Raw genomic sequence first — 17,657 nt, 5'->3', positions numbered from 1 at the left:
TAACATTTTCTTCCTATGTTTTAAAAAAACTTGCAAAGGTTGTGATTTCCAGAAAATTGTACATATTAACATTTAAAATAAGTGGTTACAGAACCATGAGTTTGCGGTTTCAATCCCTGGCCTTGCTCAGTGGGTTAAGGATCTGTCGTTGCCGTGAGTTGTGGTGTGGGTCGCAGACGCGGCTCGGATCCCGCGTTGCTGTGGCTCTGGTGTAGGCTGGTGGCTATGGCTCCGATTAGACCCCCAGCCTGGGAACCTCCATAGGCCTCGGGAGCGGCCCCAGAAAAGGCAAAAAGACTAAAATAAATAAATAAATAAATAAATAAATAAATAAATAAATAAATAAATAAATAAAAATAAAATAAGTGGTTACATCATTCTGTTAAATGATTCTCATGGGTCTAAATACCATATCCATTTTATGCCCATCAAAATCCTGTAAAAACACCTGAATAATCTTTTTTTAAACCGTCGAAACTCGGAGTTCCCGTTGTGGCTCAGTGGGTTAAGGACCTGACGTTGTCTCTGTGAGGATGAGGGTTTGATCCCTGGCCTCCCTCAGTGGGTTAAGGGTCTGGCACTGCTGTAAACTGCAGTGTAGGTCTCATGAGGCTCAGATCATCCACAGGTGTGGCTTGGATCAGGTGCTGCCATGGCTGTGGCATAGGCTGAACCTGTATCTCTGATTTGACCCTTGGTCCAGGAATTTCCATATGCTGCGATTGTGGCCATAAAAAGAAAAAAAAAAAAAGCAGTCAAAACTCTACATCACTTATTGAATTGTTACCATTTCTTTTTTTTCTTTTCTTTTTTTTTTGTCTTTTGTCTTGTTGTTGTTATTGTTGCTATTTCTTGGGCCGCTCCCGCGGCATATGGAGGTTCCCAGGCTAGGGGTCGAATCGGAGCTATAGCCACCGGCCTACGCCAGAGCCACAGCAATGCAGGATCCGAGCCGCGTCTGCAGCCTCCACCACAGCTCACGGCAACGCCGGATCGTTAACCCACTGAGCAAGGCCAGGGACCGAACCCGCAACCTCATGGTTCCTAGTCGGATTCGTTAACCACTGCGCCACGACGGGAACTCCCCATTTCTTGAACTATATTTCTGAAAGTCTTTTTTGGTTACTTTATCAGGCATAATCACTGATAAAACACTGAGTTAAAATAAGGCAAGGCCTCAGGTTGGTGAAATAGGACCTTGTGACCTTCAGATAGAAGAGGTGAGACCACCTGAGATAAAGGAAAAGGGGAGAGAGAAAGACAGAGACAGACTTGCCTTGGGCACTCAGGCACAGGAGAAGCTGCTCTGAAACTCCAGCAGAAGAAATGCGTTCTGCGGCGCTCAGGTATAAGTAGTAAGAGACCCTGACAGATAGGGTACCTCAGTGCCCTTGAAATGGACACAGGGGCGATGAAGCCTCCTTAACCGTCAGGTAGAAAGGGAGGGAGCCCTCTGGACACTTTCATCAGAGATAAAAATCTCAGTGTTCCTGTCGTGGCTCAGCGGTTAAGGAACCCAACTAGTATCCATGAGGATGTGGGTTTGATCCCTGGCCTCACTCATTGGGTTAAGGATCCGGCATTGCCTTGCGCTGTGGTGTAGGTCACAGACTTGGCTTGGATCTGGTGTTGCCGTGGCTGTGGTTAGGTCGGCAGCTATAATTCCAATGTGACCCCTAGCCTGGGAACCTCCATACGCTGCGGGTGCAGCCCTAAAACAACAACAACAACAGCAGCAGAGAAGATAACAATCTCATGACACTCCAGTAGCTGAGACCTGATTGCATTTATATAAAGACATAAAACCTCTTGCTTGGCAAGAAGGAAAATTCGAGTAAGGAAGTGAAGTCAGCCTGGTGCTCCCTGATAAATAAAGAGATGTTCTGGCTTAGTAATTCGAAAGGCCGGGCCTCCCGGCCTGCAGGGAAAGTGGATTTGGGGACAGCCGTGTAGAGAAGATGATGGCTTCCTGACAATCAGGTATGTGAGAGGGTGTCTCTGGACATGGACAGGAAACGGGTGTCCTGACAATGAGGAAGAGGAGACGTAAGGCCTGACACTGAGGGGCGATGAGCCCTTCTGACACTCACAGAGGGGAGAGGAGACCTGCTTATACTGAGGTGGGAGCGTGGAGACCCCTCGGTCCCTTAGAAAAGGTGGAACCTTCAGACACAGAGCAGAGAGATGAGGCCTGCCGAGTGGTCACTCAGGTGGAGGAGAGAGAGCGTTGAGACCCTCGGGGCACGCGAGACGTCCTGGCACTTGGGTGGGAAATGTGAGATGTCATGACTCTCAGGTAGAGGAGACAAGACCAGCTGGATGTTCAGTTGAGGGGGGTGCGACCCTCCGAAAGTTCCGAACGATGGGAAATTACGGCATTCAGTTAGGAAGATGCTCAGGTAGAGGAATCAAGATCGCCTGACCATCCGAAAACTCTAAACACCCAAGAGGAGGATGCGAGGTGTCCTGACACTCAGGTAGGGGAGGTGGGACCTCGTGACACTCATAGATGGGGTGCAACTCCTTAGCACTCCGAGAAGCTCGTTGCGACCTTGTACTCAAGTATAAGGAGCTAATTCTGCCCCTTTTAACAGGACAGGTAGAGATGTGACCTTTCACACTCTCACAAGGGAGGTATAACTTTTGTACGTCCAGGTAGGTGAGGTGAGCAATGTCTGCTCTGGGACGTGGGCTGCTGTTTCCTGACAATCAAAAGGAGCATGACTCCATGACACTCAGGAAGCTGTACCGAGTATTCCTGACACTCAGATATAGGAGACCCGCTGCACGCTGGTCCCTGAGAGGAGACCTGGAGACACTCAGGGGAAGGTCTGAGACCCTGTGATACGCAGCAGAGGACATGCAGGTGGGCTTCCTAGTCGTGAGCAGGGAGACACAGAGTGGACTTCAGAAGGTGTGCTGACAGCACACACTTGGGAGAGGGAAAGGCATTTCGCTGCACTTGGCATTAAGGGTCTGTCCCTCTGCAGAGCCCGCCTCGCTGAAACTGCCAATATTGCACCGTCGTGTCGCAGGGGCTGCATGGCCCCTCAGTCTGTGAGTTGGAGTGGGACTGCGGGAACCTTGGATGACGGGGGGCCTTGAAAGATAAAGTTGGGAAGTCACTTTCTCATGCAGTGGTTAAGCTGAAGGGCTCCTGCCTGGCCTGACTGTGGGGGGGGTGGGGGTGGGGGCTTCTCCTGCTGATTGGTTAGAAAGCTGGGGAGCTTTGTGAGGTCACTGGGCTTCCAGGCCAGGCCGGGCAGGAGCGTGGTAGAGAGATGCTGCCAACTGCCGTTCTGCTGGTCCTGGCAGTGTCTGTGGCGGCCAGAGATAACGCCACGTGTGAGTAAGTGTCAGGAACTCCTTAGTGGGGTGGCGGGGGGGAGGGCGTCTTCTGAATAACAGAACCCACCCAGACTCCATCTGCCCAGGGCTCTCAAGGAAGCCAAGCCAGGGCCTTCGCCTTCCCCACAGGGTCCCAGTGCCCGTGACTACATCCCCAGTTCAGACACCCCTGCTGCCAACATCCTCAGCCCAGGGCCCCCAGCGCCCCAGATGTCCGTGGTTTCCTCCTAAGAAAACTCCTGGGGCTCCCACAGCACATAGACCTGTGCCCCATCCCCGCCCAGTGCCCGCCTTCCCTGCCTCTTGAACATTGAGCCTGGGTTCTCAGGAGGTCCTGTGCCCCTGCAGATACCCCCGTGCCCCACCCTGTGGCTGACCCCAGGGACCCCAGCGAATGTACGCAGTACCTCTAGTACCTCCACACCATGTGTAGCCTCCCACAGCCCCCAAGGCACCCTACAGTGCCAACGACTCCCAAACTCTCACCAACGAAAGGCCCAGAACACAGGCCTCTGGACGGCCCCAGCTCCACCCTCCGCCGGGTCAGTGCTTCCGCTCCACAGGGCTCCCTTCATCTGCTTGCAGCTGCTGTCTCCTCTTACTACTGTTCAACCCAGACTTGTGGCCCCACGAACCCTTGGCTCTTCCCCGAGTCTCCCACCTTTAGCCCTGCCCTTGGCCCAGGGTCTCCCCAGCTTCAACGGCCCTTCCGGTCTGTCTGCCCTGCCGATGCCCCCTCCCCCCCACCTTGTGCTCACACTCAAAGACCCAAGATGTCCCACTCGAGAACCGTTTTGCAGCGCCTGTGGCCTCCTGCCTCGTCACGGCCCCCGTGGCACCACTGCTCAGCCGCCCTCTAAGATCCCACACGCTCCAGGCTGCCCTGGTTGCCCCAGAGCCCCAGAGCGCTTCCACTTTTACCCACCCCACAGCCCTGCTCCCCAGGTGTGGAGGTTCAAGGGCGCATGGCCTGCTCCTGGTTTGACCTGTGCCTGTGCTCTCTCCCCAGTGGCCCCTGCGGGTTACGGTTCAGGCAGAAATTAGAGTCAGGCATGCGCGTGGTCGGCGGCATGAGTGCAGAACCGGGCGCCTGGCCCTGGATGGTCAGCCTCCAGATCTTTATGTACCACAACAACCGGAGGTACCACACGTGCGGGGGCATCTTGCTGAACTCGCACTGGGTGCTCACTGCTGCTCACTGCTTCAAGAACAAAAAGTAAGTGTGGGATCCCACGGAGGGGGGATTCTGCAAGAGGTGTTCTCCCAGAGTCTCTGTGAGGAGGGTCCCCGAGGCTCTGGTTGACCCGGACCCTTGCTGGGGATGAGGGTGCTCTGAGGGTCATGTCGCCAGAGGCGTCTGTCCAGCCAGCCCGCAGGGACAGTGACCTGGCTCACCTCTGTGCCCGCAGAAAAGTTACTGACTGGAGACTGATTTTCGGAGCAAACGAAGTTGTGTGGGGAAGCAATAAGCCGGTGAAGCCACCCCTGCAGGAGAGATTTGTTGAGGAGATCATCACTCATGAAAAATACGTTTCAGGGTTAGAGATAAATGACGTTGCTCTCATAAAGATCACCCCTCCTGTTCCATGCGGGCCCTTCATCGGACCAGGCTGCCTGCCCCAGTTTAAGGCAGGCCCGCCCAGAGCGCCCCAGACATGCTGGGTGACTGGCTGGGGCTACTTAAAAGAGGAAGGTGAGTACTGCAGGGGCTCCGGGGTGGACCTGCTGGTCCCTCCCTGGCGGTCTTTGATGGGAAGGGGAACGTGCTGCCGCCCGGCTGAGCCCTCCCGGTCCCCAGCATGGGGCTGTGAGTGGGTCCTGTCACTGTCCCTGCAGCCAGAACAACTGGGTGGAGTTCCTTGTCCACCGCCTCACACTGACGTGTGTGAGGGCTGAACGGCAGGCACGGGGAGAACCTGGGCCTCTTTAGATGGGGCCCCGGGCACCGCGTTCCCGGGAGCGCGGGGCTGAAGCAGTGCTAGCAGAGTCCTAGATGGGGTTTCCCTCTCTGTGCCTCAGTTCCCTCAGCTGTAAATGAAGGCAAGGCCACGTAGTCACCAGGCTCGGAGGGTCCGGAGCCTGGCCGTCTTGCTCCCAGTGCCCTGCCTGCTCCCCACCCTTGGCAGTTCTAGCAGCAAAATCCATCCCACCCCCCACACCCCGACTCATTACTTTGAGGTTTCCTTGCAGACCCGGGAGGGACGGGTGGGGGTGTGGTTTTCTGCGGGCAGCACTAGGCAGCAGGGTTTTGCCTGCAGGGCAAGACCCAGGTGGATAGGCCTCTGCGGGTGAGCTACCCTTTCAGCTCCCTACAGGCGAGCATTTTTACCCAGTCACACTAGGAATGTGAAGATATGATTAACTCAGTTCTCAGTCTCTTTTGTTCATTGATAATTCAAGGCAGTTCAGTCATTTGGGGTTTAAAACTCAGTATTTTTTTTGGTAACAAAACTCAGTAATTTCAGGATTCTTCCCTTAACTCATCTTCCCCCCTCAAAGTGTGAAATGAGTTTCCGACAGGATTGCCATCTGTACCGCATCTCAGGAGAGGCAGGTCCTCCCAGCTGTCCTTGCTCTCACTGGCCTGTGCTGACCAGCAACCTCTCCTCCCGGGCCTGGGGTTCCAACCCCGGTCTGGCTGTTGGGGTTCTGCGGCTCTGCCATGGCATGTAGAGCAAGCACACATGTGCTCCTTGTCCCACTCGTCGCCGGCCCTGCTCTGCCCACAAATCCTACCTTATCCCCACGTTCTGGGAGTTGGTGCAGACCCTGGGGACTGGTCTCAGGGTTCTCAGCCGGCTGAACCCTAACCCTCTGCCGTCCTCCTGCTCGGGAAGACTCCCACCTATACTCTGGACGTCACGCAAGGTCTGTTTTGTTCTCGAATCACCCTAAATTTGTTGGGGTTTCTATCATTTTTTGTTTGTTTGTTTGCAAACACATCCCCTGCCCCTAAGCCCAAGTCTTAGAGACACCCAGGCTCCTGGAACTTTCCTTCTGACCTTCCTCTTCCTTCTTCTCCCTTGAACGCATACACTTTGGGGACCTAAGGGCATTTCTAGGGTAGTCTGCCTCCTTTTCCATTGAATTCTGAGTTCCTGCAGGCGTTTAAGGCGTGGGTTTTTTAAAGCCATGGTGCAGGGACTGAGAAAACCCTCTTCCGTTTCAGGACACCTGGTTCTTAACAATGAAGCCCATGGCTCTGCCACAGATTGAAAAGCTCGCCTTAGCGGCCAACAGGCGAGGCTGGCTGTTCTTTCCGTGTTAGTTACGTTTACCTGAGGGCAGGGCATGTACACACCCTCACTGTCGCTTAGATGGGAAGCAAAGGCAGGGGCTGAGGAGACTGCAAACACAATCAAAGCCATTCAAACGTGCATCTGGCAGCTGCTTAATAACCACGGGCTGTGCCCGCCCCAGCCTCCCTTCCCCACGGGGGTCCTGTCTTTCCGAGAGGCCTCCAGAGCCTTGTTCCAGGTCTGCCCCTCACCCTGTCAGGTCTGATTCCTCAACTCCCCGTTTGTACTGCAGATGATGTTCAGACTCACTGGGCTGTGGCGGGGCCGCTGGGACCCTCCCGTCTGTGGGACCGTGTGATGCAGGGGATGGTGGCGTCAGCTCCTGGGCTTCAAACCAGATGCGTGTTGGCTGCTCCAGCCACAGCACAGGCTGGGCCTTTCTTAACCCCTGGTCACGGCCGAGCATCTGAGGCCAAAAGAAAGTTCTGACTTGGCTGTGGGGTCATTTCAAACCCCCACCCCCACCCCCGTGCCCCTGGCAGGTCTGCCTGTGTGTGGAGGAGCTGCGAGAGAACTGCTCTTTCCACTTCCTCTCAAAACAGACCCCAGGCACATGAGCCGAGTCCAGCGCATCCTGCCCACAGCTGGGTGGAGGATAAAAAGCAGGGAGGGAGACCTATAGCCGGACTATGGGGAATGGACGGTGTGTCCTGGACTCAAGTCTGGAGAGGAAAACCTGGGTCGGCATCCAAGCCACGGCATGTCCCTGCTGTGACCTTGGGCAAGGGGTGCTCTGGCCTCCTGACCAGAGGAAAGGGGAGTGGCAGTTCCTACCTCACGAGGTGGCTGTGAGGAATACAGGCGATGACACCTGTGTGGCTCATGGCAACTGCTTGGCACGTCCTCGGTACAGCCGCTAACCGCACAGCCAACCTCCATAAGCCACTGCCATTGATGAATAGGACTCTTCAGCTGCATCCGTCCATCCTGCCCCTGCCACCTGTCCACCGTCCATGTCTTTCCTCTCTTCCTCTCTCCTCCATCTCCTGTCTCTCGTCAGCTCTTCCAGCTGCGTGTTTTCCTCCCTGCAGGAGTGGATAAGGAGAGCTGGCTTCAGGCAGGGCCTTGTAGGATGAGGAGGGCTCAGTGGAGGGAGGAAGGCAGGGCTTTCCCAGGACATGTCTAATGTGATCACTGACCACTGAGTTGCCTGGCTGTAGGCCCCAGGACGTCACCTACACTGCAGGAGGCACGTGTGGACCTCATCGACCTCGAATTATGTAACTCAACCCGCTGGTACAATGGGCGAATTCGTTCAACCAATGTGTGCGCAGGGTATCCTAGAGGCAAGATTGACACCTGCCAGGTAACTTCCTTTCGGGTGCCCAGGCCCTTGCAGACACCTCTTTTCTTGCATCCCTGAGCAAAGTCCCCTGGTCTCTCTTCTGCATCCATCGCCGCGATGAGCTGGGGAGGCGACACCCACCCGCTGCCCCTACACAGAACCCATCACCGTCTTTAGAACCTTACTCACCCGAACACAGAGATCATCTCAGCCAAACACTGCCCTGAAGATAGTGCTCACCTCTCCTGAGCGAATGCAAACCAGTCAAACCCTCCCGTACACACCTGCTCAGCTACGCATGTGACACCGCGTGCGTTGCTCCTCGTGCCCTCCTCGCTGCAAACCCACTACCATCCACATGCTCGCCCGCATCCCAAGTGGAGCTGTTGGGACCACTTCAAACTTTACTGCAACCGCCCGTGTTTATGGCAGCAGAAGTCGCCCTCTCAGCGTCTCTGGCCTTTCTAGGGCAGGGGGAAGTGCTCAGGCAGAGAGTGACTTCTGTGTCCTTCCGGGCAGGGGGACAGCGGCGGGCCTCTCATGTGCAGAGACAGAGCGGAAAACACCTTTGTGGTCGTGGGCATCACAAGCTGGGGGGTAGGCTGCGCCCGAGCTAAGCGCCCTGGAGTCTACACGTCTACCTGGCCCTATCTGAACTGGATTGCTTCCAAGATTGGTTCTAATGCCTTGCAGATGGTTCAACTGGGCACCCCTCCCCGTCCTTCTACTCCAGCACCCCCTGTCAGACCCCCCTCTGTTCAGACTCCTGTTCGCCCACCCTGGTACTTCCAGCGCCCTCCTGGACCCTCCCAGCAATCTGGGTCCCGCCCCCGCCCCCCAGCTCCCCCCCCCTCCCCCCCCACCCCCGCCCCCCCCCCACCCCCCCCCCGCCCCCGCCCCCACAGCAAGTTTCCGCTAGGCCTCCCCAAGCACTTTCCTTTGCCAAGCGACTGCAGCAGCTCATAGAGGCCCTGAAGGGGACGGCGTTCTCTGGTGGAAAGAGCTATTATGAAGTGGAGAGCACAGACCTCCAAGAACTGCCCGCCTCCTGATCTGACCCCATTTCCACCTGGTTTGGACCCATTGCACACCTCATCCCTGAGGAAAAAAAGGATGAAATAAATGACTATAAATACAAATATAAATATGTATACATAAAGAGATGCTTTCTGGACTTCTTCCTGTCTGCCCCTCCAACTCAGCCCGAACTCTCCCCATCAAATCTGCCTTCCCTCCATTCACCCTCCAACGACTGGAACTGCTTGTGTTAAGGACGTCAATTGCTTTCAATCTTGACCTGAAATACTCTCGCGAGGTGGCCTGGGGCCACGGTCCAGGTGTTTACGGCATACTTGGTGTCTCTGCATGTTATGCCAATGGGGCTCAGCTCCTGAGAGAGGGACCCACCGCAAATGAGTGTGCGTTGATGTCTACTGGAGCCCACGGCCCTCCTGGTGGCAGGAGGAGACAGACTCACCAGGAGGGTCAGTCCTTAGTTTCTTCTAGCCTCCTTGATGTGGGACATTTCATCCTGGGCCCATGATCTGTAGCTGACACTGGGCTTTCCTTCCTGGAGAGACAGGGCCTGAGCTCAGGAGACACTCTGGTGGGAGGTCACAGACTTGTGGAGCCTGCGGGGTCCAGGCGGCGGGTTCTTGTACAACTTCTGCCAACTTCCCATGCACGTCATATGTTTATACATAATCGAACCCTTATTCTGTCACAGTTCCTATTACTCTGTCTTTTCCTTCTCATTCAGCAAATGCAGATGTTTCCCTGGTAGCACACATGGCCTCAACTTCTCTATGCGCCACACTAGGGATGTGAGCCACTGAGGTGTCCTCTCTCGGCTTCCACCTGCCCATTTCCTCACATCTAAGCCAACCCTGGTTCCTAACAAAGTCACCCATCCTTGCCACTCTGTTAGATATTCAAAGTTTCATTTCAGAAATTATGAGTGAAACTGTTAGTAAGACTCTGGGAAGTGCCTTTGTGTCCCTGTGGATACTCGAACCCTAAAAATGGCTCACAGAGGCAGGAGCAGGGTCTCCCGCCCAGAGGGGCAGGAGGAGCAGGGATAAAGCTATGTGCCGAACCAGCGTCGAAGGGCATCCAGGCCATATGTCACTGTTTCCTTGTGGGGTCACTGGGCAAATGACGTTTTCCAAAAAGTAGAGGTCATAATGACGAATTTTATTGCTCCGAATAATAACAAAATGATTTAACAGCAGCTGAACTGGCACGTGAAAACTCGGACACTAGAAAACCGGACATGTCAAGAATAAGAGATGTACATTATTGGAATTTTCTGCAGAAACTACATTCTTGGTACAGAATCATCAATGACTTGCTCTGGTCAAAACAGATGTGTCTTTGTACGGACACGGGCTTTCAGAAACAGAATGGCTGGGTCCCACAGGAGGTGTAGTTCTGTCCTATGAATACACCTCCCAAACCCACCAGCACAACCAGTGCAGTGAACACACCCACCACTCCTCAAAGTGCTTTGTCATCTCCCAGCACCTTTCCGCCTGGGCCCCAGGCAACTGCTGATCTGCTTTCTCTGACTATATATTAGGTTTGCATTTTATATAAATGGAATTAAGCTGTTTTTTGTTTTTGCTCTTAAGGGCGCACCCGTGCCACCTGGAGGTTTCCCTGCTAGGGGTCCTATCGGAGATACAGCGGCTGACCTACGCCACAGCCACAGCAATGCCAGATCCAAGCCTCATCTGTGACCTACACCACAGCTCACAGCAACGCTGGATCTTTAACCCACTGACCGAACCCACAACGTCATGGTTCCTAGTCAGATTCGTTTCTGCTGCGCCGTGGTGGAAACTCCTCAAGTACTTTTTTTTAAATTTTATTTTTATTTTTGTTGTTGTTGTTGTTGTTGTTATTGTTGCTATTTCTTGGGCCGCTCCCGCAGCATGTGGAGGTTCCCAGGCTAGGGGTCTAATCGGGAGCTGTAGCCACCGGCCTACGCCAGAGCCACAGCAACGCGGGATCCGAGCCGCGTCTGCAACCTCCACCACAGCTCACGGCAACGCCGGATCGTTAACCCACTGAGCAAGGGCAGGGACCGAACCCGCAACTTCATGGTTCCTAGTCGGATTCGTTAACCACTGCGCCACGACGGGAACTCCTCAAGTACTTTTTTTTGGTTTAGCTTCCTTCACTCAGCAGAATCATTTTGAGATTCATGTTTATTCTTTTTTATTGCTGAGGATTTCATCATATAGCTGTACTGCAATTTGTTTTTCTGTTCACTGTAGGTGAATGTTTGGTTATGCTAAATAAAGCAGCCTCGGGCGGCATATACAAGCCTGTGAGCGCACATACACTTTCCTGTCTCTTGGCTGAGTAGCTACATGTGGAATGGCTGGATCACATGGTAGGTGTATGTTTGGCATTTTAAATAACTGCCAAAGTGGTTTTTCAAAATAGAACATTTCACATGCCACCAGCAGTGTAAGAGAGCCCAATTCTCGAGCTCCTTGCCAGCACCTGGTGTGGTCAGTATAATTTCAGCCATTCTGACAGGTGCATGGTCGTGTTTCACTTGTGGAGCTTTTTCCGCAGACAAGAGTAGTTTTGGAATAAGTTCAAAGCATTCTGAATGAATACAGCTAAGGTCTCTTGTCAGTAATGTAACAAGGCAACTAACTTTTGATAGTTATAAAATATGGAAGGACACCTAGGGAAACAAGTAGGTAGAGGGAAAGAGGCATAAAATAAACTTGTCCAAGCAGAATTTGGATTTTTCAAGCATCTCAAACATCAGTGGAAAACTGAAATACCAACAGCAGCAGTTCATAGGAGGGCTTCTCTGTTAAATTCCAGCTAATATCTCTTTTGCACAATTCCAGAAGAAACCTGCCTAAGAAACTGGAAGTCTATTTCCTATATGAAGATATTCCAAAGTGTCCAATCTCTCAGAATCTCTCTGCTGCTGATGTTACTAAATCCAAATAATAATACTCTGTATTTACAACAAAATCCTCAGATGTCCTGTAATGCTATACATTCTTCAAGGTGAACCAAATTGTGTTCAAGTCTCAATTTGCCAGGTTAAATTAAAAATAACATTCAAGCAGGTCTTAATTCACTGCATTCATGTATCTACTACACATAATATACAAAAAGTATTTTGTGCGCTAAATTCTTCTAGATACAGAGTGAAATGCAAATCTTACATTCAGTGCTCTTTTTTTGGCCGCACCTCAGGCATGCCGAAGTTCAGGGCCAGGGGTTGAACGTGCACCGCAGCAGCGAGACAATGCTGGATCCTTAGCCTGTGCTGAGTCACCCGGGAATTCTCTCCGTGCTCTTTACGACATCATCTTTGTCTCGGTATGAGTTTTTATTTTTGCTTTTATTTTTTTATAGGTTCGCACCTGCAGCATATGGAAGTTCCTGGGCTAGGGGTCAAATTGGAGCTGCAGCTGCCAGTCTGCCTCACAACCACAGCAATGCGGGATCTGAGCTGCATCTGCGACCTAGGCCACATCATGGGGACTTGCTGGATCCTGAACCCACTGAGCCAGGCCAGGGATCAAACCCACACTCCCATGGACACTAGTCGGGTTCTCTAATCCACTGAGCTACAAGAAGAACTCCCCAACTGAATTTTTAAAAACAGGTGTTGGAAGGAACCTTAGTATATTCTTTATATTTTAAATTTTTTATTTTTTTAAGAATAAAAGTATTTCAGGGAGTTCCCATTGTGGCTCAGTGGTAATGAACCTGACTAGCATCCATGAGGGTTCTATCCCTGGCCTCACTGAGTGGGTTAAGGATCTAGTGTTGCCGTAAACTGTGGTGTAGGTCACATGTGTGGCTCAGATCTGGCGTTGCTATAGCTGTGGTGTAGGCTGGCAGCTCTAGCTCTGATTCAGCTCCTAGCCTGGGAACTCCCATATGCCCTAAATACAAATAAATAAATAAATATTTCAAACGGAAGACTTCATGACAATCCCTGCCTAAAAAGTTCTTAAATCTCAAACTTTTTTTTTTCGTCAACTTTAAATCTCAAACTTTTTACGCTTTTTATTTATTTATTTATTTATTTATTTATTTATTTATTTTTTGTCTTTTTGCTATTTCTTGGGCCGCTCCCTCGGCATATGGAGGTTCCCAGGCTAGGGGTCGAATCGGAGCTGTAGTCTCCGGCCTACGCCAGAGCCACAGCAACTCGGGATCCGAGCCGCATCTGCGACCTACACCACAGCTCACGGCAACGCCGGATCGTTAACCCACTGAGCAAGGGCAGGGACCGAACCCGCAACCTCATGGTTCCTAGTCGGATTCGTTAACCACTGCGCCACGACGGGAACTCCTACGCTTTTTTTTTAAATGAGAAAGATCCTATTCTCTCCTGTTCTGTCCTCACTGGAGATAGAGAAAAGCTTCTCATATAACTTCTTACTTGGAATCCTTTACTAGAAGTCTCAAATAATAATAAGACTTATTAAACCACATCAACAGCTTTTTCCTTTTCAGAGTAAAATGGTCTTAAGTTTTTGCACTTTTTCTCAGGGGTCTTACTTTAATTCCTTTTTATTTCTGCTTTACCTGAGTTCCCATAAGCCAACACACTAGCAGGAACTGAAGTAGTAAAAGGCATACGTTTCCTCACCTCCTGTAACGAGGTCTCTTTTCTGTGATTGCCAGTAAAGGAAAACGAAGGACTCACTCTCTGCTCCTTTAATGACAAATAGGCACAAGCCAACAACTTGCCTGCTTTTGGGTGGTGGGTGGGTTTGCTCGTCACTTACTGGTCTTTTTGTTGGTTTTTACAGTTAATTTTCCAAAGGAGGCCTTGATCTTGCCCCACTTATTTTTTTCCTTTCCCCAAGCTCTAGAACATCTTGGAATTTTGACCTGCCCACTCAAGAATTCACTCCTTCCCATGAAGTTACTCCCAGCGGAAAACAACATAGAGCCCAAGGCTGGGACTTGTGTCTTGTGCCTCCCTTGGCTGGCTGGGCCAGTCACTGAATTTGTCCTATTAGTTATGATCCCAGTCAAGCTCATGCCAAATGTGCTTAGATAGACTGCACAGCTTGTCTGGAATCAAATGACTCCTCTATATCCTTCAGGAACATTTGTAAATGCTGTTAATTTAACTTAAAAAATCTTTTTGGCCACACTTGTGGCATGTGGAAGTTCCTGGGCGAGGGATCAAACCCGAGCCATAGCAGTGACAATGCTGAGTCCTCAACTGCTAGGCCACCAGGGAACTGCTGGATTCTATTAGTTTTCATTTTGGATTTTTAAATCTTTGTGGCAAGAATCCATACTTCACTACCTTAACACCCTAATTAAGATGACTTAAGTGTTGTATTATATTAAAGTACTCAAAACTGTTCCCATCATAGAGAATGACCATCGAGACATGGCTTAGTGACTATGAATTGCAGTCAAACCATCTTGGCTCCACTTTGTCTTTCAGTCACTGAAGCACAGGTACTCAAGACAGACAAACCTATTTTTCATATATAGAGTATTATCCACATCATTTTGTAAAATGTAGGTCATTTCCTAAATGCCAGTCTACATTCTTAAAAGCTAGCTATCCAAGTCATACAAGATACAGCTATCAGAAAGTAAGGAAGGAGCAAATTAATAGTAGCAATTCAACAACTTGAAAATTCTATTTGGATTACATGTGTTCAGCTAAATGTTAGCTGATTGATTGCTGAAACCAACCAAACCGTGATTTAATGAGCATTCTAATCATTTCAGATTTTATATTATGGTTATTGTTGTTATTATTTTGGATAAATTCTCTTATACTACTGCCATCTCCTATAGGTCATTTGTTTAGCGTGATTACATCCAAGGCCTTGCGATGGTTAATGCCTAACTATACCACCTGGGTTCAAATGTTCTACAAGTGAGCTATCTAGGACAACATGCTTTAAGAAGATTAAACAACACTGCTCTATTAAGTCTTTTTTTCAGATCCCAGAATCAACCAAAAAAGACCTTCCAAGTTTTTTCCACAACAAAATGATAAATGGTTCTTATGGGATCAGAAATTCTGTAGAAGTGAGCAAAATGTTAGAATCAGCCGGAGTTTTAGAATTTATAATGCCTAAAATCCACTTTATTTCTTACTAACATTAACATAAGTACTTATAGAAATGTAACTCAAAGGTTAGACTTCTAAATTAACTCAGAGTTCCTTTCTCCGTTCAGATATTTTTCTTTGCTTAAATCAGCACATCCTCGATATAGATGGGAAGCATCTACATAGTTTGAAAGATTTTCTCTAGCTGTCCAAACATTAACTGATCGGATCATATTTGATGCGGGAACACCTGGCACCATCCCTGAGAAGGTACTGAGGAATTTGACAAGAACAAGGTCCCTGGCAGTGTTGCCTATTGTTTTATGTCCGGTAAACATCAGGTTTTTACTACTTGTGATGAATGTATGCTGCATTGAGAGCACCTTAACAGAGATGCTGATGCCACAGATAGATATGCTAAATGCCCTATTTCAGGTATTTTAATTTGTAAATAAATACCTGCGATGTAACAATAATACATTTCCCCAGTGATCTTGGAAGAGTAAAATTTTCTTGCCAATTTAATGGATTAATTTCCTTAACTAACTCTACAATTCAACACATGCCTTTAAAAAAAAAAATGTGCTATACACAATAATAGGCCTCTGGAACTAAGCTTAATCATACTTTTAATAGCAAACTCACTTTTGTAATATATTTTTTTCTTTTTTTTTTTGTCTTTTTGCCCTTTCTAGGGCGCTCCTGAGGCATATGGAGGTTCCCAGGTTAGGGGTCTAATCAGAGCTGTAGCTGCCAGCCTACGCCAGAGCCACAGCAACGCGGGATCCGAGCCGCGTCTGCGAACTACACCACAGCTCATGGCAACACAGGATCCTTAACCCACTGAGCAAGGCCAGGAACCGATCCCGCAACCTCATGGTTCCTAGTCGGATTCGTTAACCACTGCGCCACGATGGGAACTCCTGTAATATATTTTTCTTAAAGGAAGTACAGCATGTTACTATAATTCTTCTAACGTATTGTTTTCTGTCCAGGACTATGAAACATTTGAATAATTTCCCTCCAGACCATTTCACTTCAAATTTATAGTTTGTTTAGTCAGCTGGCCAAAACTAAAGAAAAGAAAAGGAGGAAAGGAAAAAAGAAACTCCTCCAGATGAGCTAGAGAATGTATGCCAGCAGGAGGTCGAGGCACAGGTTTCTCGGCTGCTCTGTTCCCTATGCCAGTGAGGGGTACACCCTAAATGGAACTCCAGGTCCCTCCGTTCTCTCTGGGCTCAAGAAAACTTTACATCAGACTAATCAAGTAAAATTCATACTTTGTGGCAAGACAAGAAAAATTTAAACTTAAAAATTTTCTCTCCCCACTTGGGCCTCTTCCTTCCCTTTTAGTGTGTGTTGTATTGCCTGCATCCTTAGGCAATAAAGAGGTCAAGTGAACACATGGCAAGATGGCAGCGGTGTAAAGCCAAGAGGCTTCAGAATGCAATCTACCTTGCCAGCACCGTGATCTTAGACGCCCCAGCTTCCAGAATGGTGAGAAATAAACACCTGTTGTAAGTCATCCAATCAATTGTATTTCGTTACAGCAGGCTGTGTAGACCATGGCACTTGAAAGAATTGAAAACTGCTCATATAGGGAGTTCCCATTGTGGCTCAGAGGAAATGAACCTGATATAGTCTTCGTGAGGATGTGACTTCGATCCCTGACCTTTCTCAGTGGGTTAAGGATCCAGTGTTGCCATGAGCTATGGTGTACTTTGCAGACATGGCTCAGATCTGGTGTTATGGTGGCTGTGGTATAGACCAGTAGCTGCAGCTCTGATTTGACCCCTAGCCTGGGAACTTCCATATGCTGCAGGTACAGCGCCCCCCCCCCAAAAAAAAGGGAAAGAAAATTACTCATATAAGCACCTGTATAAGCATGCTCATCGTAGCGCTATTCTCAATAGCTAAGAGGTGGACACCCCGAATGTCCATCAACGGATGAATGACAAACAATTGTGGGAAATAGTATCATGGAACATTATTCAGTCATAAAAGGAAGGAAATACATGACAAATGGATGAATCTTGAGAACATGCCTACAGAAGGCAGACACAAAAGATCACATATTGTTGTATTCTGTTTATATGAAATACCCAGAACAGATAAATCCACAGAGATAGAATGTAGATTAGTATTTACAGGAGGCTAGGGGACAGGGTACTAGAGAGAAACCACTTAATGAGTCAGGGATTTTACCTTGGAGTGATGGAAATGTTTTAGAAGTAGAGAGAGGTGATAATTGTCCATCCTGCACTTTAAAATGGTTTTTTAAAAATAATTTTGTTATGTACATTTCACCTCAATAAACTATTAAAAAAAGACCAGGGTTGCTTTCCTGTATGTCAGGATGCAATGAAATTTAAGAAGCAGGTGGGTCTGAGCAGGCTAAGGGTGTGTGACCACGGATGTTGCCTGTACTCTGCCTCAGCCCGCTCCCCCAGCTTTGAGTGTTGATGGATTAACTCATTGCTGCCCCTTTCCCCAGAGAACTGCCTTTGCTAAAACAGGAGCCACTCAGCCCTGGATATTATGAGCCATCCCTTCCGCCTCCTCCTCCTCCTCACATACTTGGGTAATGGCACAAAAAGCCCCCTGATCTCACAGTGGGGCCAACACTGTGGAGCAGTGTGTCCCCCCA

General features: G+C 49.6%; 1 protein-coding gene and 1 long non-coding RNA gene across 2 annotated transcripts; one reads left to right on the top strand and one right to left on the bottom strand.

Annotated features, from left to right (window-relative positions):
- The first annotated feature begins 3,281 nt into the window (after positions 1-3,281).
- ACR (acrosin) lies at positions 3,282-9,038 on the top strand. Its single transcript, XM_047788416.1, is given in 6 exon segments — positions 3,282-3,349; positions 4,358-4,564; positions 4,758-5,041; positions 7,808-7,953; positions 8,452-8,800; positions 8,803-9,038. Coding segments are annotated over 6 exon segments (1,236 nt in total). The 3' UTR covers positions 8,985-9,038.
- LOC125131634 (uncharacterized) lies at positions 4,429-7,711 on the bottom strand. The gene is made up of 3 exons (XR_007135993.1): positions 7,422-7,711; positions 6,897-7,053; positions 4,429-4,833 (listed from the first exon to the last, which is right to left on the bottom strand). It is a non-coding gene; the product is annotated as an uncharacterized LOC125131634 (long non-coding RNA).
- Positions 9,039-17,657: the final 8,619 nt, after the last annotated feature.

The sequence above is a fragment of the Phacochoerus africanus genome, chromosome 7 (assembly GCF_016906955.1).
Source record: "Phacochoerus africanus isolate WHEZ1 chromosome 7, ROS_Pafr_v1, whole genome shotgun sequence".
In the NCBI taxonomy this organism is placed as follows: Eukaryota; Metazoa; Chordata; class Mammalia; order Artiodactyla; family Suidae; genus Phacochoerus; species Phacochoerus africanus.
Note: the sequence above shows the minus strand (reverse complement) of the source record. Positions and strands in the feature narration are given on the sequence as shown.